This window comes from Xiphias gladius, chromosome 8, assembly GCF_016859285.1.
Source record: "Xiphias gladius isolate SHS-SW01 ecotype Sanya breed wild chromosome 8, ASM1685928v1, whole genome shotgun sequence".
NCBI lineage: Eukaryota > Metazoa > Chordata > Actinopteri > Istiophoriformes > Xiphiidae > Xiphias > Xiphias gladius.
This window is the reverse complement of record NC_053407.1, coordinates 9,273,555-9,298,230: the sequence shown is the minus strand read 5'-3', so window position 1 is coordinate 9,298,230 and position 24,676 is coordinate 9,273,555. Positions and strand designations below refer to the sequence as shown.

At 40.3% G+C, this 24,676-nt stretch overlaps 3 protein-coding genes across 3 annotated transcripts; all 3 read right to left on the bottom strand.

Moving 5' to 3' along the window:
• Positions 1-688: 688 nt before the first annotated feature.
• On the bottom strand, positions 689-9,269 carry LOC120793028 (probable polypeptide N-acetylgalactosaminyltransferase 8). The gene is made up of 11 exons (XM_040132608.1): positions 8,941-9,269; positions 6,317-6,662; positions 5,944-6,110; positions 5,018-5,204; positions 3,564-3,761; positions 3,248-3,362; positions 2,268-2,453; positions 1,896-2,033; positions 1,637-1,729; positions 1,361-1,531; positions 689-1,152 (listed from the first exon to the last, which is right to left on the bottom strand). The coding sequence occupies exons 1-11, from the start codon at positions 9,116-9,118 to the stop codon at positions 1,024-1,026; spliced, it is 1,908 nt and encodes a 635-aa protein (XP_039988542.1). The 5' UTR covers positions 9,119-9,269; the 3' UTR covers positions 689-1,023.
• Positions 9,270-12,545: 3,276 nt separating this feature from the next.
• LOC120792848 (probable polypeptide N-acetylgalactosaminyltransferase 8) lies at positions 12,546-15,985 on the bottom strand. The gene is made up of 10 exons (XM_040132228.1): positions 15,744-15,985; positions 15,413-15,579; positions 15,058-15,241; positions 14,734-14,931; positions 14,348-14,462; positions 14,053-14,238; positions 13,529-13,666; positions 13,126-13,221; positions 12,882-13,049; positions 12,546-12,680 (listed from the first exon to the last, which is right to left on the bottom strand). Exons 1-10 carry the CDS (start codon positions 15,983-15,985, stop codon positions 12,546-12,548), a joined length of 1,629 nt encoding a protein of 542 aa, XP_039988162.1.
• Positions 15,986-17,788: 1,803 nt separating this feature from the next.
• On the bottom strand, positions 17,789-24,000 carry ndufa9a (NADH:ubiquinone oxidoreductase subunit A9a). Its single transcript, XM_040132610.1, has 11 exons — positions 23,867-24,000; positions 22,105-22,278; positions 21,643-21,740; positions 21,411-21,502; positions 20,907-21,048; positions 20,629-20,731; positions 20,241-20,311; positions 19,773-19,849; positions 18,909-19,004; positions 18,214-18,280; positions 17,789-18,090 (listed from the first exon to the last, which is right to left on the bottom strand). Exons 1-11 carry the CDS (start codon positions 23,919-23,921, stop codon positions 17,920-17,922), a joined length of 1,146 nt encoding a protein of 381 aa, XP_039988544.1. The 5' UTR covers positions 23,922-24,000; the 3' UTR covers positions 17,789-17,919.
• Between the last annotated feature and the right edge of the window lie 676 nt (positions 24,001-24,676).

The following is a 24,676-nucleotide window of genomic DNA, read 5'->3' as shown; positions in this document are numbered from 1 at the left end:
GAACGAAAACCTGACAAATTAAATTTCACTTGGCACTCAGCTTATCCTGAACTCCCACCAAACGTCCTTTGAATGCTTGAAAACAGTCATATCAACTGCTCTCACATATCAATTATTGTTTCATGATCACTGCTGCCAAATGTTAATAACTTACCTAAACAGAAGGCAAAGCTTAAACCCACAACTTTTTTGCTACATTACAGGTTTCAATATGAAGAAAGTCCAAAAATTGTCCACTGGCATTTATGCTTTGATAGTATGTATTTGGTGTCCTTGAGTGGAATCTTTAAATGACTGAAAAGGATTCATTTGCAATACTAACCTGCATAATAGTGGGTATGTCCTTTTTCAAACAACCTGAGATAAGGTGCTGTATGCCAAGCATGCATCTTACGAGCCAGAGTTATGACTGCTCATCAAAGCATCACCTGCTTCAAAACAGGAGTGAGTTTGTATCCAGCGCTGCACAGTCAGTCTAACCAAGTTTGCAAGATGAAAATTAGTGAGATGACTGGCTGACATGAAGTATTACTTTCCTGGAATATTTTAGTGATGTAAGAGCAGCAGTCCCCTGGACTTTGTTATTCCCATGTTATTAGACAATCATAACATTGGTACATTTGGTATTTTTCGAAGGTCACCTGGTGCAAAAAGGAATTATAACATCATTTTGGGCTTTGGTAATTCATGGTTAGTATTTTTTTTTTTTTTTTTTAAATAACTTAGACTATGCAGTCGATCTGGCATATTGAAAAATAGTGAAAATAATTATTTGCAGCCTTAATGTCAACACATAAGATGCTAAGCCAACTTACAAAATTCTGTTTTTAGGGAAAAGGTAATACATTTCACCTAAGATTTACAAAATCAATTACTTTCTCCATCCCAAATAAGAGAACATTTAAATAATTACAAGAGTCAGAGCGGCAGTCATATTTCATTTACTTACTTTTATATTTTAAACATTCAGCTGTTTATTATCCACTGATCTATAAGCAGAGAAGTGCCCTTCTTGTTTTCCACTCACACACTTTGAAAGGCTTTGATTATGTTTTGGATTTCCCATCTTTGGCCAGAGCATCCCTGTATTAGAAGTTTGCCGTCTTTAATCTCCAAACATCTTTTTGTCTGTCTGTTCTTCATTTCTTTGCCCTGAAAAAGAGAATAAGTGTCAAGAACACTGATCTACAGTATTTAATCAGGTAATAGTCAGAAAACCACATGTAAATGTTTCAAGCTAAATTAATCGACTCTGGTTTTAGAAAGTGTGACACAGCAGACATAGATATTGACTGTGCAACACCTTTGGCATTCATATGTTTGTTTTACTTATACAAGTTACAAGTTTATCTTGTTGTACCTGAGTGAAGTCCCAGTATATCCCCATTCCTTTCTGCATAGCCTCTTTGCAGTTGTAAAGTCCAGGCTCAGTTTCTTTTTTTCCAATGTCAGTTAAACAGCGGTTGTCATTGTACTTGTGGGACTTCAGGCCACCGATGTAGAGCTCACCAGTTGCACGGTAATATGTGAACTAAAAAGAGAAAAATGGTCAGAAAGCAGACAGGGCAGTTAAATAAACCAACAACGACAGAGACTAGATTTCCGATTAAAGAGACCCCTTAGGCGTTTCACTTACTTGAGGTCCATAGTAGTAGCAGTTGTAGGCAATGGGTGTGTGCCCTGGCACTGGGCCTTGGTCTAAGCACATGTCCGAATCAAGATTCTTCATCTGTCAGTGGGGGAATTATTTAGTCATTTTGTCAGTGCAGCTTCATCAAACATGTAATATGACAGGTGGGGGTTTAGTAATGAAAACACAAGTTAATGTGGGAATGCATGTGGCACACGCCCTGCAGTACTGTCATTTACTAAACACTGGATAAAACTGAACTTACTCCTCCGTAGGCAAGTAGGTTGTCCCAGGGATCCAACTTGGGATATACATTTTCCAGGTACCATTTGAAAGGCTTACAGTTCAACCTTTCTCTGAGCTTTTGCCTCTCAGAGATATCCCCAATGTCAATTCCGTGATTCTGCAGAGGCAAAGAATTTGGCATGATTTGTTTGTGACATTTTAACTGCAGAAAACTGACTTCCCCTTAGTTTAAGGGCTAAAAGACATTCACTTTACTCATAACTAGATAAATCCTTCTAAGAAAATTGTGAACTTTTGAATATTCATCTTTCATCGAGTATTAAAAAGCATGCAGCATACCATAAAGAAGGCTTCATTTGCTCTTTTTGTCCTTGACTACATTTTGAAATACCTTAAATGGCAAGTTCCAAGCCAAGTTGATGTTATGTTTGTATTCATCCATCCAGATTTCTGCTACCCTCAGGGCGTTTCTCTTCATGGCTGGGCTCAGGTCTGGCAGGTAGGGCTTGTGGTACCTCTCAATGTGGGCAATCTTGGAGCACGGAACTACTTCAATACTGCCTCCACATGTCCACACCTATTTGAGCAAAAAAAACCAAAAAAAACACACTTTTAACTTTATACTATTCAATAAAATGTAATCGTTCATGAGTCACCAACAGTGACTCTGCAAGTCTAAGCATGACTAAAACAAAAGTTAAGAGTTACTAAGAGGTACTTAGATGTTTACAATCTCTCCCTCTCTTTCTCATTGTGTAAATATCCAAGTGGTACTCAACAGTGTGTGGTGAACAGCACTGTGCTTTGAATTAGGTGTCATTGGATCATAAAGCATGTACATTAAAGAGGGGGAGAGAGGGGGAAAGAGACAGAAGCTGATAAGACAACACTGGTCAGTTATGTGACTGAACTGACATGCTTGTTAGAGTTACTAATACGGTAACTCACTACTGAACACCTTGTTTTTTGAGTGATTTTACTTCTCAATGAGTACTATTTCTATGGTGACAATAGGCCTACTGTTCAGTGGTACAACTCTATCCACGATGATGTTGGAAGATGTATGTGCCATATGTTGTGGATGTTTTACAGTGAATGCATTAGGTGACTTGTTGATTCAGGCACCCAAGACAAGATACAACAAAATCCAGACGGGTCCATTTGAGTAATCCATGGGTTTCAACGCTTGTCAGATGGCAAACACTTCACAGCTGTTTATAACAATACAAGAAGGGATTTTTGAAACCTGGAGAATGATTACAGCAGCAACCGTTTTATCCTATGTGTCAACAGCTTTACTCTCTTTTGCTGCAATGTGGCATTGTGTCATCAGGTATAGGATTTGGCATTAGATAGGTGAGGATTACTTACACGAATTCCCAGCTCTACATTTTCTCCACCATACACTTTCATTCCTTCATCGAGGAGTCCAATTTCCCCAAGAAACTTCCTATCAGCAACTAGGATTCCCATGACAGATGGACTCCTGAAGAGAAAGACGAAAACCCTTACTAATCGGTCATTTAAAAACATCTTTTATATTATACACCACTAGTACCTTAAAACTGAAACTGTTGGACCATCAAGAATGGCTCACTATCCATGGTGCAATTAATAAGACCATGGTGTAATATTTGTTTGACACATGTAAATCGGAACAAGACTAATTGATCTCTCTTCAACTTACTTCCCAGGCAGCGAGCTGTCATTGAGCTTGTAATACTCTGGCATAAAGCTCTCATACATGCACCACAAAGCCCAGTCGAAGGCGTGTGCTGCTGGAAGGTACTGAATAACCTTGAGGTCATCAAAGTTGACTCTATCAAACACAGGGGACACCACCACTGTTCGGTCAGCTTTAATCTGTGTCAGCAGGGGTTCAGCCCTACATGTGGGAGAAGGGAAGAGAGACAAATTTCCTTATTTTAAAGCTCCACACAGTGGGGTTATTATGTGTCATTCACAATGTGTCACTGTCTTTTGCAGAATTACCAGTGAGACTGAGGGTTAAATATTTGTGTCGCTTTGTATAATGACTGTGATTTGAATGAATGGTAGCGGTGGTAGCAAGGTTTATGGACCATGGCCAGCCACTCGTTTATTACCTCTAACCCTGCGAGATTATGCTTTTTGGCTTAACTGGCCAAGCCTTACACACATGAATGTGCGTGACTGACTGACTGAGTGCTGATGTTACAACGCTGATCATCTGCCTGAGTGTTGGAGTTGCCTCATTATTCATTTCTCTTTGAAAAGGCATTGGCACAAATAGTTTCTCTTATGTCATCTGGGTGTTTACAGGCAGTGCTGCCAATTTAGCAACTTGGATTTTTTTGACTTGTCACACCCATTTAGAGACTTTCCTACACAAAAGCACCTAGAGACAAATCTAGTGACCTTTTGGACAAACCTTAGCTACTCTCTGTAGAAGGGAGTCGCAAGTATTGCCCCTTGAGCATGAGGTCGGGCTTTCCCTCCATAGGCACACCTTTCTATGCGTCTCATTTAATTGACCGCACACCTGTAGTATAAAGTACATCTTTATTGTCAGAGCAACATGTTTTGGCTCATGGCCTCCATCGGGTAGCTTGAGACTGAAAAATGTTTAATACTGATGCAGAGATGTAGCTAATGTCAAATGTCAAATGCCAAATGAGCCAATTTCAAAATCAGCTTGCCACATTATTACACTTCTTTGCTACTTTACAAACAAGTCTGAGTAAATGGTTGCCTGTGTGGCACTCGCCTCTCCCTTATTACCACCACTGCAATGCCCTTGTGCAAGTGCCGTAAGCCACGACTGCACCAAGGGGAGCGGATCAGTGGCCAGTAGATCATACTGGGGTTGTACTGGGATCAGACAGTGGTCATACTGGGGAGTTACAAATGTGAGTAACTATGAGTGTAAACGGGGTGTTACTCTCAGTAAAACTATCATGGTTACACAAAGGCTAAAAGGTGTCATGCTATCTTTGTCATCATCCCACTGGAGTCGGTTTTTAAAGTGTTAAATTTAAGAACTGTGTACATACACTAATCATTGTATTATTGTCAGTGCTGGTGGTAAGCTTGAATGTTTTAAGCAAATCTCAATACAAAATTTAAAATAAAGAATGTACAGTATTTTAGCAGTATTCTTACCACATCTCGTGGACTTCAATGTGTGCATCCAGGATGGCCACCACATCAGCAGTAGCAGCTCTCCACCCAGAGGCTCTGGCGTAAGCGAGCCCTCGCTGCTCACTGTGCTTCACTCTAGTAAAACGAAGAGTTGGGTTCTCTTGCTCAAGTGACTTCACGTACATGTCGAGGTCCCCCTTCAGGTTCTCTGATGTAGGCAATGTAGGCATGTGCATTTTGAGATTAAGGGAGAACAGGTTTGACAGATAGTGTTTACTGTTGCAATTTTAGACAAGACTGCAATACTGCTTTCTACAATGATTTATCAGAATGCAGAGCAGATGCAAAATATGCTGAACTCTTAGAAAGAGCCACGGTTCTGATCCCCGACATGCCTCACATGTTTACAAAGTATAGTATGTATTTCAGCACAATAGCCCTGTAATAAATTACGTTCGTGAAATTTTTAAAGTTGAGTTTATGTTGTAACTCTCTGATCTGAAGTTGTATTTAGTGGTCATGTTCTGAGTGCATTATACTGAAAGATATTTCTAATGTTTTATTCAGCCATGCATGCATGTTTAGGTGGACCAAACAAAAAAGGAACACCATTTAGTATGTTGCAATCCTCCACCACCAGTTACAGGTTTGAGATTAATTAACGCAGAGCCATCTCACACAGAGTGTCCTTAATCAATTTGAAATATGAATTTAACATTGTTATAATCTCTTTTAAAATGCCATCGTAATGTGACTATTTGTTTACATAGTTAGACATATGAACAGAAATTGGATGCGGGAATGTGAGTGTCGCTGGCTTCTGCACAATGAAACACACATTTTATCAGCCTGCCCTGCCTCGCAATAATCTGTGTATTTTATACTACATGAGCATTTGTTTATCCCAGGTGTGTTTGCATTATATGATCCTTTTGTAACCAACCAACCATTAGAGCTATGGTCATCCACCATTATTATCTCCTTAAGCAGGATTTTAGGTGTTCGGTCGATGATGCTGCGCAGGGCTCTTTTTATGATAGACAGGGCTTCATTCAGGTAGATCAGCACCACGCCGAGACTTGGCAGGTCTTTTGGATAACTCTTTTTCGCACACCTATGCAAACAGAATTATTTTAATTAAAACAACTGTCTTTTGCTTTAGAAAGTTATGTAAATGCTTTACCAACAACCCATGTGAAGACATAGTTGAAGGATATAATCAAAAACTGTCTATACAGGAAAGGATTTCTTTCACCTTTCTTTAGTTATGAGGTGTAATGACAGGTCTGACATTATAGAAAATAACCATGACAGTTGTACCTTGGATCCCTGGTATCTGGAAGATCTCGATCTAGAGGAAGGCGATCGCTGAGAAAAACGTTGTATCCATACTTCTCAAACAGACGCTGTGCCTCACTTTGGTCATCCTCAGACAGATTCTCACCCCACTCCTTGAACAGGGCAGAGTTGGGGTACAATTTATTGGACTTTTCTGCTTTGGGTGCCTCCTTTTGTTCCTGGATCTTTGCTTCAGGTTGCTCTTTCTGCTCTGGGTGCTTCTGGACTGGTGGCTGCTGTTGAACCTCTGCAGCTTTTCTCTGTCTGTCATCTTCAAGCATTTTCTGCATGACATCCTGCTTTTGCTCAAAAGCTCGGAGTACATTGTCTTGACAGATTTGAGAGATCAAGGATGGCAGAGAGAGAGCAAAATGAGCCAGAGGAAAGATCACTTTATGCAGAATGATTAAATTCAGAGGACCTTTGAAAATCCTATAGCTCTACTCCAAATACTTTTTTAGTTATGAATTTTTGAAGTACGGCCATCAGAGCTAAATTTGATCATTTTTGCAATGGGATTGGGAGGACACGCGCACACACACAGCTCTGGAAAAAATTAAGAGACTACTGCAAATGTTTCTGAAATCAGCATCTCTACATGTATGACAGCCATTCCATTCCAGTGTCTGTTGAATTCCAACGCAAGCACACCTCATTCTACTTAATGAGGTACTGATTAGGTGATCACCTGAACCAAATCTTATTTAATGAGGAAAAGTATAAAGACCCCTGCTTTGGTCATCACTATCCTCTTGCAATAGGACCAGCTGGATGGCAAAAACAGTGGTAGTAGTATTGTAAAAGTAATTGGAATCAAAAAATAACTATTGAACATGCGAGAAGATAAGTTTTGAGTGAGGAAAAGAAGGGTTAAATTCTGGCTTTACTGGCAGAGAGATACAGTGGGCGTCAGGTTGCTTTCATCCTTAAAATTTCTAAGATGGCCATTCATAAGATACAAGGTCAAGCAGCAGACATTGGGGACAACAAAGCTACAGAGGGCAAAAACGACTCTGCATTGACCGGGTTGACCGTCAACTCATTCACTCAGCAACCGTAAGATGTAATCAAGTGACCTACAAAAAGAATGGCAAATGGCAGCTGTGGTGAAGTGCACGGTGAGAACGGTTCGAAACAGGCTCCTAGGGGCAGGGCTCAAGTCGTGTAAAGCTAGAAAAAAAGCCCTTCATCAATGAGAAGCAAAGAAGAGCCAGGCCGAGGTTTTCAAAAGACCATAAGGATTGGACCATAGAGGACTGGAGGTAAGGTCATCTTCTCTGAGTCCAATTTTCAGCTTTGCCCAACACCTGATCGTCTAATGGTTAGACGGAGACCTGGAAAGGCCTACAAGCCACAGTGTAACGCACCCACTATGAAATTTGGTGGAGGATCGGTGATGATCTGGGGGGGCTTCAGCAAGGCTGGAATCGGGCAGATGCGTCTCTGCGATGGACGTATGAATCAAGCCACATACAAGGTTATCCTGGAAGAAAACTTGCTTCATTCTGCTCTGAAAATGTTCCCCAACTCTGAGGATTGGGTTTTCCAGCAGGACAATGCTCCATGCCTCACATCTAGGTCAATCAAGTTGTGGATGAAGGACCACCAGATCGAGACCTTGTCATGGCCAGCCCAATCTCCAGACCTGGACCCCATTGAAAGCCTCAGGATGTGATCAAGAGGAAGATGGATGGTCACAAGCCATCAAACAAAGCTGAGCTGCTTGAATTTTTGCACTAGGAGTGGCATAAAGTCACCCAACAGCAACGTGAAAGAGTGGTGGAGAGCATGCCAAGACGCATGAAAGCTGTGATTGAAAATCAGGGTTATTCCACCAAATCTTGATTTCTGAACTCTTCCTTTAGTTAAAACATTAGTATTGTGTTTTTTAAAAATGAACATGAACTTGTTTTCTTTGCATTATTTGAAGTCTGAAAACACTGCATCTTGTTTTGAGCATTTGTCATTTTCTGCAAATAAATGCTCTAAAAGGACAATATTTTTATTTGGGAGAAATGTCAGTAGTTTATAGAATAAAACAAATGTTCATACACACATACCTCTAAATAGTAAAATCAGAGAAACTGAATTTTGCAGTGGTCTCATTTTTTTTCCAGAGCTGTGTGTATGTGTGTGTGTGTGTGTGTATATATATATATAATATATACTCATGTACAGAGACTTCATTACAAATGTTTCATTTAATAACTCAGAAATGTCATTAACAGACAGCAAACTTCATGAGATAAAGTTCAATTAGAAGCCAAATATTACTACAGCACATCAGGGAGCCTTCATGACCAAGCATTTTTCTGTCTCTAAATGAATAAATTGGTGACATTTCTAGTAATATTCTTTTAATTTGTTGTCACTTTGTCTTCAAACATGCAGATGATATAAGCATTATACATTTGAGGAACCCGTGATGTGAACTGACGTTCAGTCACTTTCCGCTTACCTCTCTAACCGTATCACAATGAAGTTCTTTCAAATTTAACCCCATTTTCTTTCCATCTCCCCTATAGTGAAGAACTTCAACTCAAAACGAAATCTCGGCAGCCTATACCTTCACCCCCGGAGACAGACTGAACCTTGACTCGACTCACAGAGCTTGCCGATGCTTGCCTCCAGGTCAGAAAAACTCCTGATCATTCGCGGTGTTTCCAACTCTGTGTCGGTCCACGCTGTATGTTCGTATGCTCCCTTCAGAGACATGCCCACGTAGAAGAGGAGCCCGGTCCCCATTAGGAAGAGGACCGGCCGCTTTAACCACAGCGCTCTCATGGTGACCACTCAGCTGAGCCAAAGCGAGAGAATAAATCTGCAGACGATACGTGCACACAGCGATCTCTCTGGGGACTTGACATAAAGGATCAACCTTTTGGGGTGAGACCGTCCAACCGATACTCAGGTGTCTGTGATTAGTGCCAACGTCAGGATGTCACCTGCTAAGTACACCCGCCTCCGGGGGGGGCAAACAAAAAACGGCCGCAGTCCGCGGATAATGTAACAAGGTCTTACTAGACACTGATGCGGCCATGCCAAGCACAAAACAACAAAACAAAAACAAAACTTCGAGAGAAAGTGCGAAAACATAGAGACACGCGGAAGTCTTTTATTTCCATTAATGAGTAGCTTTTTGCGAATCCTTTGTGATGTATCGGAGTCCTCGTCTCGAAGGAAAGCCAAGTCTAAACTATGTTGATTTTTTTTTTTCTTTCCTCTTTTTTTATTTTTATTTCTGGTGACATAAAGAACACAGTATGTTACACGGTAAATGCGTGGTCGAATGTCACAGGTATCACCTTTCAGCATTAAAATGTCGAAATACGACTAGACCCATGTTACATATTTTGTTGAGTCGTGTGTGTCGGTCAGTGGAGAGCACGGCGAAGACGCCCTGGTTTCCATCCTGACAGCACAGGCTGGGGTCTGTACGGGGGCGCCCTAGGAGCTTAATACATCCACAGTCCTAAGGCGTTCGGGTCGGGTGAAGTGGAGACTCTAAATTTTCTGGCCCTGAGGCCACGAACTTCTCCATGCCCCCATGACATCCCACCTTGCCACGTCTCACTGCGTCGACATGACAACACTTACGGTGGCGATTGAATCCAAAATGTCAGCCCGGGGTGAATGCCGCGCTTGTGGTGTGGATGAAAATCTTTTGCCTGATTTAAAAAAACATGCAAGGTTAACCAGTGAATGTATTAGCATTATTATTTTATTGTGTTATTATTTGTGCTGTTGTTAGAGTTTTGAAAACACAGCACAACTCTGAGCATGCATTTGCTGCTTTTTAAACAGGACAGCGTTTTCATCTCCTATTCCAAAAATGCCACAATTTTTTTTTAGTACTAGATATAAACAATGGAGAGAATCAATACCACAATGGAAAAATGCTCCAATTTAAAAGTCGTTTGTCAGAAGCGTAAACAGTGGGGAAACTCTACATTTCAAATTTTCATAACTTGTTACAATAAACCAATAACGTTTTTAAAATCATGCAACTGTTGAGTCCATCCTTCAAAACATCAGGACTCGCGCATTCGTTTAGTGAAGTATGCAGGAAGCAAAAAGTTAGATTCACATCTATTTATTAAAATACAGCAGTCTTAAAGATTGAGGTTGCTCACAGAGCTCTGGACCAGACTGTGCATCCCTGACAAGCATACAGCATTCACATCAGTTCACGAAGTCTGAGTGACTATTCTCTCCCGGGTCCAGCAGATATTAAGTTTACACAAAGTAAATAACATTGTCGGCGTGGCCATCTTCTTATTGGCTGAGACCTCCTTCACTCCTCAGGTATGTGCCTCCCTCGTACGGACATTTCACTCTGGACATGACTGATTCTCCCTATTTATCGACTTATCTGTAGAAAAAGACAAGACACTACACAGCACCCAAGGAAGGTTTTTCAAATTGTCATGCCGTTTCCATATAAGGGGTTGTTTTTCACATATAGACAACCATATATCTTTGGGTGCATTCTTTACAGAATAACACCTATGTTCACTACAAGCACCTGAGTTTAATAAGCACCATAAGCTGCTTTCTTTTAGTCTCATAGTAACATAATATATAAAACTAACCCTTCACAACCTGTTAGTATTAGTCAGTTAATGTTCAGTAATTTTTAAGACTGATGTTTCCCCCACAGCAAGATGTTCCTGGGTTAGGCTAAGTCCTCATGTTTGTGTGGGTTCTTCGGGGTGGTCCGCTTTCCTCATGGTCATGTGAACTAAAGACTTTAAATTGTCTATAGTCGTGAATATGTGTGTGTGTGTGTGTGTGTGTGTGTGTGTGTGTGTGTGTGTGTGTGTGTGTGTGTGTGTGTGTGTTTGTGTGTGTTTGACATTGCATTTTTGCCCTGTTTGTATTATATTATCTCATTTATCTGGGCCTCTCATTTGCACTTTAATATGATTGCTTTGATAGCAATGCTGAATACAGCATCACTTTTAGAAACAAACTGAAAAGGAAATAAATGATAGTTGTCACTCCCAGCAGTGTAAGATAGATTTACAGTGAGTCATCGTATCATATCCCATGATCAATCATGATACGTTTGACAATGCAAACCAATAAATATACCAAATAAGCCAGATTTTCGTTGGAGGTTTAATGCGGTCCTCTTGTTGATGTACGACCAGGAAGTGAATCGATCTGGTCAGACAACCATTTACTTCTCACATAAGCTTGTTCATATTAAACGAAGGCTATAGTCTCAGTTATAAAGGAATCAACAACTATTTATAAGCTCAAAATCCATTACTAACAAAGGCTATCTTTGGAAAAAGTGTTGAATAATAGATCTCTCTCACAGCAGACATTCTGTAAATGTCAAATGAAGTGTGACTTATCCCATTATTAAACTACACTCCGTTACCCATAGGTGCAGCAGTGGCAGAGCTTTGCTGTAGTGTGGGGCAGACTTAACTGGCACACCTAAAAACATACAGTGAATAAAGTGATCAAAATACGCCTGTTTTTGTTGCCCCAACAAACATAACAGTCTGTCAAAGGAGCAGTATGTTCCTTTAATCCAGAAGAAGCAGTTAAATGCTGTAGCTAGTGTAAATTTGGAACAGACAGTTTGTACAATGAAGCTGTTCGCAGGTGGACAATTAATGGATTCCACACAGGGTGGGTGTTGCATCTGGGTTTCCCAAATCAAGAAAGTCTGGGTTGTTGTTCACTGTGTGCTGCTAATCTTAGGTGAGGTGGCTTGCATCACATGAGACATGAAACATCATGAAGCAAACAGTATAGCATTAAGGGGAAATCTTTAAAGGCTGACACCTATAATCTATGTAGACATTCTGACATGATGATGGCAACAGAAAACAGAACATATTACATATGACTAAACACTAGTGGAAAATGGTTGAGGCTCGGTGCACTGTCAGTCTCGATTTGCATTTGGCAAATTTGATGACAAATGTCCATTCTGTTGCTATAGCCACTTACCCTGCACAGGGTCACAGTTTTGCACATTCTCTGCCAATGTATGATTCAACCTGGACTGTTTGCTGTCTGTTGTGGCCATTTGGAATTGCAGTGCTAAAAAAATACTTTATATCAGAGACACCCTGGATGCATGGCAGTTTAGATTTTAATTTTGTATTAATCAGTAAAGCAAAGAAGGAAAATGAGATCCAGTTTGACATATCTTACTTTAATACATTTTACATTTAGATTAAGCACTGAACTAAAAACTTGTGATGAGATGCTCAATCCTCCAACTCTGTCCACTGCACCGCTGAATGATGAGCTCATAGTAAGAGCTTTCGCCCGGGGCGATCTCGAGACATCTCTCTGTTGCTTTGTTTCTGATCGCTTGGCCCTGCAAATGTGTGATCAATGGAGAGAATTTTTGAGATGGTTGTATAAGTACCTCTAAAACAATATTTTAGAGCACCGATTTCTGACATTGGTGCCTTCTATTGGTATCATCTGAAATGACATTGTACGGGATTGTTCAAAAAGTCACTGTACAGGGGTCTGAAAAAAATACTACCATGACTGCTGCCAGCTAAGGTCTTACTTGTGTGAAGTCCCAGTGCATGTGTAGTTGGTGTAGCTTTGCCAGTTGACAGTCCTGCAGGATGGGGGTGCTGCCAGAGCCTGGATCAACCAGGCAGTGGTTATGGTTATATTTGTGAGATTTAATCCCCCCAATGATGATTTCACTGTCTGCGTTGTAGTAGCATTGCTGGTGAGAAGGATAAGTCATGATTTGATATTATCATTTCTGTATCAGCTTTTATCTATCTGTCTTCTTAGATTACCTGTGGCTTTTCAAAGTGGCACTCATACAAGATGGGGATGTTTCCTGGAACGGCTCCCCGGTCCACACAGTACTGCTTAACAAGGGTGTTCTGCAGCTGTACAGGTCAGTGTGATTGAAAGTCTACAATGTAAATACTAATTTATGTGTCTTTTATATCTTTTGAAAAGCAATGTTCAATCACAACTTTAGCATGGCTACATTTTTAAAGTTTTACCACAGCACATTTAATTGCTGCTTTTAGTATCTTAAGTGAGGATAATTTGCAATAAATACAGTAGGCCTTTGAACACCAGAATTCTGATCTTGAATTCACAGTGTAAATATTTCAGGTTCACTAATGTACTGTTCACATATAAGATTAACTGTTACATTGGCAAATAATGACTGAAATTGGCCCTTACCGCACCATACCCCAAGAGGTTATCCCATGTTTCAAGACTTGGATAAACGTTGTCCAGGTACCACTTGAAAGGTTTACATTGGAGCTTCTCTCTGAGCTTCTTCCTTTTAGACACATTGCCAATATCTATTCCATGATCCTGTGTGTCATAAGTCATGTCAGAAGGTGACTGAACAATGCCAAAGTTTGGTAAAAATTTCTATCCATCGAAACAATACATCTCATTTGTAAAAGTGGTGAATGGGAAAAATACCAGTTAGCAAAGCATGACAGTCCTGGGCTTACAGACAGACTTACTGACTAAGCAGGATCAAGCAGGTAAGGTGTGACTGAAAAAGCTGAACATTTCTCAACAGCTTGTCAGTGTGTCATTATAGTGTAAAGCCAACCAGACAATGATACAGTGTACTTATGGATGCCAGCTTTCACCAGCATTTCATTAATGTTGTATATGATTAATTAAGTTAGCTACTATATAAAATACTATTCCATATAAACTCCAGGAACATGAACCCTTGTGGCCACCTTAAGAGGAAGGTTCCAGGCTACCAGCACATTCTTCTTGTAATCATCCAACCAGATATCTGCAACCCTCAAGGCGTTTCTCCTCATGGCAGGGTTGAGATCCAGTGCATACGGTTTATGTGCCCTCTCAATGTGAGCTATCCTGGAGCAAGGCACAACCTCTATGCTTCCTCCACACAGCCACACCTGAGCAGTCAAGATACACATCAGATGGTCATTAGTGATTATACAAATCTACAACCTTAAATTATTTAATTGTGGCAATTCTTATTACTTAACCAGTGTGGATACTCACACGAATCCCAAGTTCGACATTTTCTCCACCATAAACTGTCATTCCACCATCAAGCCCACCGATTTCTCCAAGGAAGCCTCTGTCTGCTGCGAAGATTCCCATAACAGAGGGACTCCTAAAAATGTGGTTGCAGTGTTACATGTTGCAATTTTTTGCTCTACATGAAGTTGGTTTGACACTACACAAAGAAATCTTACAGAGGCATTTCCCTAATAAATGACATGCACACGGATTTATTGCTTGTATGAGGAATCATTTAGTTTAGACATAAGATTTCTAACAGGCACAGTCTTTGTTCATTGGTGCAATTGTTCTAGTTGAGGGTCTAACATAATCATCCTGCTCATTGTAATCCGGTTAAATACAATATTGCTTGTTCCACATACTTCACAGGCTGCGATTCATCCTCAATCTTTGACCACTCTGGGCTAAAGGACTCGTACATGCACCACAAAGCCCAGTCAAAGCCATGTGAAGATGATTGGTATCTTTCCACGTGTAGGTCATCAAAATGGACCTTATCGAACACAGGGGACACTACCAGTGCCCTGTCAGCTTTGATCCTGGCCAGCAAAGGCTCTGCCCTGCAAAGGACACCAAAGTAAAATAGTACAAAAGAATAGGAGGCGAAATCGATCTTTTGTGTAGGATTTTAACAGGAATTTAAGACACTGAGGGAGTTTACCCCTAAAATTGAAACATGTTCTTACCATCCCTCTTTGGCTTCAATATGGGCATCCAATATGGCCACAACATCAGCTGTGGCATGCTCCCAACCTGTCATCCGTGACTGGGACAAGCCCATTTGTCGCTGATGCTGCACTTTCTTTATGAGTCTAGGCCTCTCATTGTGAATCTGATCTATATAGTCTTGTAATGGTTTTCCAAGGTCATCTGAAAATGTAGTCCACAGTCAAATCTATAGTGAGAACTTTACTAATGTAATTTCCTTCAAGTAGGGTTGATGAGACTGATACCATAAGTGCCATGGTTGATGTACATCAGGATACAGACTTTTGATCACAACATCATCATGCGATATGACAAGTGCACTGTCAAACCTACTGTAAGTGCTATAGTCATCCACCAGAATGATTTCCCTGAGCAGGTGCTTTGGAGTGTGGGTGATGATACTTCGTATTGCCCTCTTAAGGACAGAAAGAGCCTCATTAACGTAGATTAGTACCACACTGATGTTTGGCAGGTCTTTGGGATAATTCTTTGTCAGACATCTAAATGGTTTGTGACATAGTGACAGATGTAAAAAATCTGATTAATGTTCCACTTAGTCAGTTCTCAAGCATTTTATTATTTTTGGTCTCGATTTTTCTTTTGAAAGACACAAAGTACTCAAACCTCCCTCAAAATATTAGGACCCCACATGAACAAAAGTTACCTGCTGTCTCTTGTATCCAGAAGCTCCCTGTCAAGTGGCAACTGGTTACTCAGGAAGACATTGTATCCATACATCTTAAACAGAGCCTCAGCCTCTTTCTGTTCGTCTTCTGACAGGCCATCGCCCCACTTGGCAAACAGGAAGGAGTCTGGATATAACTTTGGCACCACAATATTCCCTTTTTTTTGGTCCACATTTGGAATATGTTCATTGATGGAGCTCTTTTGACCAGATACTTCCATTAACTTTGCTTAAGGTGGTTGTATTCATAAAAGACAGAAGATTGGAAATGGAAATTATAAACAGTACTGTCCAGTTTTACTGACAGCATCTTAGTAAAAGTATAAATCTGTCTGGAAACAGCTAAAAGGATTTGTAAGCTCATCCATGCTGCATGTTGTTCTCTAATACTTTTTACTCAGTCAAATCAAATGTAGTATATAGCCTCCTGCCACCTAGTTTCCTCTCTTTGTACATTACAGGTCTACATTCTCAAGGTCTGTTTGAATGTGAAGCAAATTTTCATCTTGTGTTTTTAACTCCAGTTTGACTGCTGAATCTTAGAATATTACACAATGTCCCAACTGTATAGACATCTATGGTGGCTAGCTAGCAATGTACATATGATATTGTATGTGTAGAGTGTATCTGTGCTGCGTTTGTGTGATAGTTCAGTCTCAGACTGATCGCAAAGGTTAACCAAGAACTGCAGTTCTTTTTGTTTACCTTCAGTTTCTGCACTTCTTCCCTTGTAGAAGCTCATGCAGAGCAAAGACAGACACATCTTTGCTTCAATTGGCCCAGTGTGATGTTACTTGTATGTGTCTTTTAAATTTTTGCATTCAGTTTGAACACACCAAGAGTTTATACTATACACACTGGGAATTCTTGATTCTGATTGGCTGGAAGGTGTCCATTAATGTCTGTAATGACCAGTATAACTAGATGTTTTGAATGCAGGACTTCAACTTGCCATAGTGATTTTTCATATTGTGGTTGTGTTCCTTTTACTAAAATAAAGAATCTCAACACATTTAGTAACTGCTTAATTGTGTGTGTGTGTGTGTGTGTGTGTGGGGGGGGTGTATTAATAATAATGAGAAGGATCAAATGTGTCAGAAGTTGATAAATGATATAATATGTAAACTGCAGTCCTGTTCTCATTCAGCACTTTGTGAAATGTGCAAACTTGGACTCTTGCTTGTGCAGTAGTAATCAATGAAAAGACGTTTCTTCCTGTTAAATTACGTGTTAGTTACCCACGAACATCGTATCCTCGACAAATAAGGTTAATTTAATTCCTAATCCACAGTTAAAATTCTACACTTGGTCTCTAAGTCTTTTTGAGGTTGCTTCTGAATTGGTACTCACCCAACTTGTTTAGAGTCTGTTCAATTTGGTCCAGTTTCCTCCACACAACGTCTTGATCTGCAACTCCCTCTGGAAAAGACTTGCCTGCTCTCCAGCTCATGATCAAGTAGATGATGATGTATATTAAAAGTGAAAAAACTCCAGTTATTCCAGCTATTCGCATGTATGTCTTCATTGTGGTTTCTCATGAAGGATCCCATCAATATCATTCTGTGCTCTGTGCCCTGCCAGCAATGCTTCTTTCCACAGACTTTACAGCTCAAGTTGTTCAGTAAAGCAGGCCTTATCTTAAAGATAACAATCCCTACCAAAAGCACCTTCGGTGACTATTTCATTTTTACTTTCATTTACTGTTGTTTAACACCTTGAGTGCTTTAAAATTGATACAATTTAATGAGGTTAACATAGGAGCAAACAGAGAAAACGCACAATAGCTAAATATGATAGTATCTTACTGATTTGAGGGTGGGGAGATGGACTCATCTGTTATCATGCAAACAATATAATGGAGGTTTCAAAGTGCACTTGAGTATTTACTGCTTACAAAGCCTATTAAGTAGTAAAACAAACCCCAGTGGGGTGAACATGAAAAACGGATGAATACTCTTTAGAGGCACTGTAATTGTAACATATCTAATGACAATGTGAGACACGAAAAACAGTCAAAACAAGGAAACCCTTCAAGGATTTTTTATTTATTTTTTTTTAAATTATGTACAGAACACAGTTACAGACAAAAGAACGAAGCAGAGGTACTGATGTCCTCTGGCTGCCGTAGCGATGGTGAAATTTGTCATCGGTTAGTTTAATAGTTGACAGTCTTGGCTGGCTTTGTCTCATCCAGGTCAGCTTCCAGGTAACGGAATCGGCGGTGGCGACGCAGAATCTCAATTGCCTTTTGTTCTACAGTGGAAGGAGTGATACCAAGGTCCTCCAAACCAGGAAGTCCTGGGTATTTCATGTCTGTTGTGTGAAACTGGAAAATAAAATTGCAACACAGAAATATGAGCTGTACTTTTTTTGACTAATAAAAAAAAATAGTGCTGGCAGCAGAGGCTCCACAGTTGGTGGCACAATTCCAAAATCTTGGTTTTCTTACCCTGTCAACTTTGTCTGGGGTTGTCCAGGGCTCAAAAGGGTTCATTGCAAAAAACTGAGCAGCAAGGCTGAAAAGCAAAAACAGAAGCTATCACGTGAGTGTGCAGCAACAATTGTACCCTAGAGACCCCTGTAGAGTGTTTGAGTACTGGTGTCTCTGTGGGGGAATATTTAGCTGAGTGGATTTGTGCAATTTATGCCTAACGTGTTCAATCAGCACATGCACACCTCAAACATGGGGCCACATGTTAAACATCTCTGCACAATGTGAAACAGGATCTGCTAGAAACCACTGTGTACTGTAGCAAACATGGCTGGATACTTTGCATTCTTCAACCATCTTCTTTGTTACCTCTGCCAATGAGGCAGGTAGGTTTTCACCCGTGTCTACTGGTTTGTTTGTTTATTTGCCAGCAGGATTACGCAAAAAAGTACATAACCGACTAGCACCAAACGTCGTGGAGGGATGGGGCATTGGCCAGGGTAGAACCCGTTAAGTTTTGGGGCAGATCAGGATAATTTGCTTTGAATTTAAATTTTTTCCTCTTAAGTCTGGTGTATGTTTTCTGACAGTGGCTTTGGCGAAAGTCGAGTTTTGTTATGCAGCATGTCTTCAATGTGGCTGGATGCTTGAGTCAGTTATAAAGATAATGAAATTTCAGTGTAATTTTTTATGAACATGTATAATGAACTTACTGATAGAGTGGGCGGGGCAGGGGGTAGGGCACAAAAGGTCTGTGTGCCACAGCGTAGATGTACTCGACCAGGTCATGAAGGAGGTAACGATTGGGGCTAGGCAACAACAAAAGAAAATACAAAAACAGTCTATTAAGGAAAGTCCTCACCATATAAACCTGTGCTCACAAGTGATTCAAAGTCACGACACGATAACCATGGATCAACATGCTTACAAAAGCTTTTCATACACATAAATCATTTGTGAGGGCTATTTGACATTCAAACAAACAGACCAGCTATGTGAAAAAGTAACTCTAGAGTCACCCCACCCTAGAGAAGCACTGCTTGAAAACAAGATAGATCTGCATTCAGTAAAATGCATCATTTTGATCACTCAAAGCACCTTCCTGCTTGATTTCTGACTGAATTTAGCTCTACCTGTGTTTACCATATGTCATTGTTGTCATTGCTGGGAAAAGGGACATCTGGGCTCCCTTGCTTAATGTGCTGCCATTGCGACCCGACCTTGGATAAGCGGCAGAAAATTGATGGATGGATTCTGTCCATCCTTGGGTGCCTTTTTATTGCACCGTTCAAAGCCTTTCAAGCCCTCGCCATGCCTTTTTAAGCTTTTCTAGTGGGTATAAATTTCATTGACTGCTAGTCAAGTACTGTGCAATTTACATGTCATCTTCCTTTTGGAAGATGACATGTAAATTGCAACCATGAATGTTTCAATAAAGTACAATATCTAATTCAGTACAGATTATGGTAATGTGTCACAATTTGTGCCATACATTTTATTTGTGCCCAAATAAAAGTATCTGCTGAACCTGAAGGCACAAGTTTTCAAACATAGTTATTTGAGAGCTGGCCACCTACCCAACTAGTGCATAGGTCTTGCCATTTGCATCAGGATCTCGGACAGCATTGAGGATAGCCTTGGCCACATCCACCACCTGAGGGAGGAATGAGATGAGGAATGAGTTAGGTTGGCTTCATTACACTGATTTCTGTGGGTGCAGTGAGGTGAGTGATTTTGTGGGGGGTGTCTCATTTACTTAAGACTGTGAAAACAGGTTATATGAGAAACTGCTTTAAAATATCAATACTGGAAACCACATGTCACTTTGTTTTAAAGTATATTGTGATTTGACAGTAATGGCTGTGAGAGTGCTTATAACCAGTGGAATCTGAATGATATCACAAAACTGAAATGTGAATTTGACATAAGCAGTTAAATTTCAGGATTAGTAACAGGATTTTATTCAGGTATGTAGCCAAAAAATGTTGGCACTGTATTTGCTACTTGAGGTCAAGATTCCTGTCATCAAATGCCAACACACTTACATGAACAGGCTGCTTCACCGTCTTCTTCCCCATGGCAATAAGTGGAATAGCATTGCCGAACCAGCGCATGTCTGAAAGAGGATGGAAGCCATGAAATTTTCATTGACTAGCGGGCGAACTGTTAGCACAAAAAGGGGACATTTTCAACTCTGTGGAACACTGAAGTGGTCAAAAGAAATTTAGCAATAGTTTTGCTTGTGCCTGTAGAAGTTGATGAAGAGACGACATTGAACTTAATATGCAGCACAACTGAAGCTGAAGCATCCAAGACAGGCCACCAAATGGACAGCAACCAAACCACAATCAATCACTGAAAGGGGACACACAACATTCTCACACATTATATTATGTATCAAAGTCTCATTCACACACACAAACAGCTTCTTACTTGCGTAATAGTTGAAGAATCTGTCCTCCCTCCCAAAGATCTCAGAGGGCTTCATGATGATAGCGTCAGGAAACTCGTCTCTCACTGAGGTCTCTCCTACGGCCTATGGTAAAGGAACATAACACACAATGATCACCTACAATTAAACATATTAACCTTCTCTACACATTAACGTAGCCAGCACTGGCTTTGACATGGAAATTCACTACAACAGACACATAGATGCGCTCATTTGATGGTGGGAGAGATGTGCAGTATGTAGAGAAACAGCCCACTACCTTGTTCCTCAGGTACTTGGATGGGCTGCGTATGTCAGCATTAAGGTGAGACATGTGGACGAACTTTGTGATGCCAGCCTCTCTGGCTGCTTTGGCAATCTGCTGAGGGATGGAAACGAAGACATCCTCAAAGCGATAGTTCCTTTACACAAAAAGAGGGAAAATGCTTGTGTGTGAATGTTTACTTCCAATTTACATTCCACTTCAGCAAAGTACTCCAACATTCACCTTATACCTAAGGTCCCTAAGCCTATGGGACTGGATGCCTTAGTGAGTGTCCAAGCATTCAAATGACTACTGCGGGTAACGCTTGTCACCTAATATAAAAATAAAATCTATGTTTCGGAATTTAATAATAAATATTTCAAGTTACTATGATTATTTGTGACCATGACAACATAGTGATACGCCATGTACCATAGTGGGAGAGGATTAAAATTCTACTACATGTGAAAAACATAATACAACAGAAATCAGAAGCTTTAAGACATTTTCGCAGTTTACCTCGTCTCCCACTCTCTGCCCACCAGGTTGATGACCACATTAGAGTGCTCCAAAGCCCGTCTGATGGAGTCTTTGTTTCTGGCATCCCACTCCTGCAACAAGACAGAATAGAGACAATACATTTTTGCATTTCATGTAAGACTCTTAAGTACTTGCAGAATTAAGACTCCACCATTCATGAGGGTTGCAATATTTCTGCAAGACGCCTGTGTCTGTGTGGCATGCATCTTACCATGAAAATGATTTGGCCAAGATCACCCATGGGTTTGAAGTACATGATGTCATACTGATCACAGCGGTGAGGGATTATAATCTGAGAGCCAATCCGACCTGCGAATCATCAGTAAAGAAACACATACAATTGCATCTATGCAGCCTCAATTTAAAAAGGAATTGTTTTTTTTTTTTTTTTTTAAACAGCTTACTTGGCAATTCATAGCAATAATTCATTATGATATTAAATTTAGCCAAGGTTACCTCTGGACAAGTTAACAGAACAGAAATTGATTCATATATTGTCCCTACCAGATTAATCACTTCTATTTAGTCAACAGATCAAACAACATAACTCTAACATATAAATAAACTGCAGAAATGGAACTCAAATCATCTTTACTGAACTCAGTTTTCTGAATATAAAGTCAGTATTAGCGTGCGTATAGTTTACGTATTTATGCTATATTTTTGAACTCACCTAGCCTATTAACAACATATCGACCCAGGAAACCCGTGGCACCGAACACCGTGGCCGCTATTCCGCTGGAAGAGGAGCGCCCTCCTTTCCCTTTTGGGATGAGGGCATGGTGCAGCTTCCTCTGCTGGGCTGTGGAGACGGAGGCAGCTGACAAAACAGCAGGGGAACAGCTGCCTGTTGAAAGGAGAGGAACACAGGCAGAATTTGGTCAGCATCAAAAGGTAGGAAACATTCAGTTGCCAAATTTTGAGGTACACCAAACTAAAATTAATGCAAGTCTAATACAACAGCCCTGCAATATACTTTCATACGTGTTATAATGTTCAGTTTTTCACAAAACTCTTTAACTGTGCAGCATTATACTGAAAAGTGTTTCTAATACCTTTTGTAAGTTACTCTTGTTGATATAAATAGGGTGGACAAATTCTAGAAATACCTCTCAATTCATAAAATACAACTCAACATCAGCACAAACTACAGCCCTCACAATGACCATAAAGTTTAATCAAAACCTGTCTGGAACTGCATTATTAATATTGACAATGTGACACTGAGCATTGTACTGTTGTGGTAGTCCGCTCTCACTGAGCACTTTATTAGGACAGATTACACTATTATAACACTTTATTACACCTGCTTATTCATGCAATTATTCAAGTATCCAGCCAACATGTGGCAGGAGTTTAACGCATAAAATCATGCAGATACAGGTCAGGAGCTTCCGTTAATGTTCACAACAAACATCAGAATGGGGAAAAATATGATATCAGTTATTTTGACTATGGCATGATTGTTGGTGCCAGACAGGTTGGTTTGAGTATTTCTGAAACTGCTGATCTCCTGGGATTTTCACACGCAACAGTTTCTAGAGTTTTTACTCAGAATGGTGCAAAAAACAAAAAACATCCAGTGAGCGGCAGTTCTGCAGACGGAAACGCCCTGCTGATGAGAGAGTTGAATGAGGAGAATGGCCAAACTGGTTGGAGCTGACAGAAAGCCGAGCTAACTCAGATAACCACTCTTTACAAGTGTGGTGAGCAGAAAAACATTTCAGAATGAACACTTTATTATGTTCCTAATAAAGCGTTCGGTGAGATGAATATCATCAATATATGAGCAAGAAGGCATCTTATAAAGCTCAATGCTTCCTTACAAACAATACGATTCTTTACAGGAGCCATAAACTGTGCGAGTGGATCAAGACTGAAATATGAAACAATATCCGCAGATGTGAGTCAACAACCGCTAACTCAGTGTCACTGTGCGGACGCATATTATTGTCAACATCACAGTTACTACCGACGCTCGTCACTGTAACACAACCGATCAGTCAGATATGTAAACTATTATAACACTCGCAGAGTAACAACCTATGGCAGCGTTAATTCATATTTGTAAAAATAAGGTGTTTCGATTGTAACAGACGTCACGTCGCGGTAGCCCACTGGAGAGGATAATGTTCAAAGCGCAGCCGAACTGAATAACGGTTCCTTCAATTATTACACCGCAAACTGATGCAGGCATTCGGATAGCACGTTTATTAATTTCACTAAAATATTTTGAAGGTCCAAATGTGAGCTACTAGCTAGCTGAAGCACTTGCTAGCAGGTGATTAGCCGAGCCGGTTAGCAAGGTCACTAAACCCGTGTGTCCTGTCTTAATGTGAGCTTGTGCTGGGACGGCACACTTGTAAAAATCTGCTATATTATACTCTAAGACAACCATAAGCGTGTAGACTGACAACTGTTTTGACGTTACTCACTTGAAATCTTTGGAAGGACACTCGCAGGACGGCTAACCAGCGCTACGGTCGCCATCTTTCCGACTACGGCGTACCGTGTGGGCCACAAAGGGTGTGCGTCAACGAGGTGTTCACGAACGCGGTGGTCGTAAGAGCGGAGTGACGCGCACACAACGTAAAGTACAAACCACGGAGTTTAAAGGCGTTTTTCGAAACATATGAAACTGTCCAAGGTAAGTCTCCACGTGGATACAAAATGCAAAATGAGACTTTTAAATCTGCACTGTATGGAAGGTCTGGTAGGGCATTGTTTTATTTTAATAGAATAGCTATTTTTTCCATTGCGTAGATATATGGATGTATCAAAATATAATGTAGTGACTTGACATGGCAGGCTTTGTTAGCAGTGTTGCCGGCCACAGTGTCTGTTTTGATGCTGTTACTGGAGGACGCCAATAGATAGATAAATATGGACTTTAATTTCGAAATTAGTCTAGAATGTACGTTGCACGTTTTTCAAGATAATTCTTTTTATGAATACATTTTATGTATAGAGTGCTTTTCAAAATATTCAGAGAGAAGTTAATCATTAAACAATATATTTTTGAAATGTATATGATATTTATACTTCAATACCTATTTATACAATTTATCAATTTTAAATGATTCTTGCTACCAATTTTCCACTTTGCTAAACTATATTTTCGGATCCAATCCACACTCTTCTGCTATTTCACTGTGATTTCACGATTGTCATCATCATGGTTATTAGACAGTCCACGACAAATGATTAACATTTAGTCATCAACATTAGTCATCTCTTTGATTTTT

Bases quoted from the DNA above. Each gene is read 5' to 3' on its own strand.
- ndufa9a (XM_040132610.1), bottom strand. From the start codon at position 23,921: ATGGCGACCGTAGCGCTGGTTAGCCGTCCTGCGAGTGTCCTTCCAAAG. The intron at 19,850-20,240 runs GTAAGTGTGTTG...TTCCTCCCTCAG, and splicing joins CGGTGAAGCAGCCTGTTCAT to GTGGTGGATGTGGCCAAGGC. The intron at 19,005-19,772 runs GTAGGTGGCCAG...GTTGTTGCCTAG, and splicing joins AAGACCTATGCACTAGTTGG to CCCCAATCGTTACCTCCTTC.
- LOC120793028 (XM_040132608.1), bottom strand. From the start codon at position 9,118: ATGAGAGCGCTGTGGTTAAAGCGGCCGGTCCTCTTCCTAATGGGGACC. The intron at 6,111-6,316 runs GTACAACTGTCA...CTGTTTGCATAG, and splicing joins CCAGATACCAGGGATCCAAG to GTGTGCGAAAAAGAGTTATC. The intron at 1,532-1,636 runs GTAAGTGAAACG...TTCTCTTTTTAG, and splicing joins GCTACTACTATGGACCTCAA to TTCACATATTACCGTGCAAC.
- LOC120792848 (XM_040132228.1), bottom strand. From the start codon at position 15,985: ATGGAAGTATCTGGTCAAAAGAGCTCCATCAATGAACATATTCCAAAT. The intron at 14,463-14,733 runs GTATGTGGAACA...CCACATTTTTAG, and splicing joins GATGAATCGCAGCCTGTGAA to GAGTCCCTCTGTTATGGGAA. The intron at 14,239-14,347 runs GTGAGTATCCAC...TTGACTGCTCAG, and splicing joins ATGTCGAACTTGGGATTCGT to GTGTGGCTGTGTGGAGGAAG.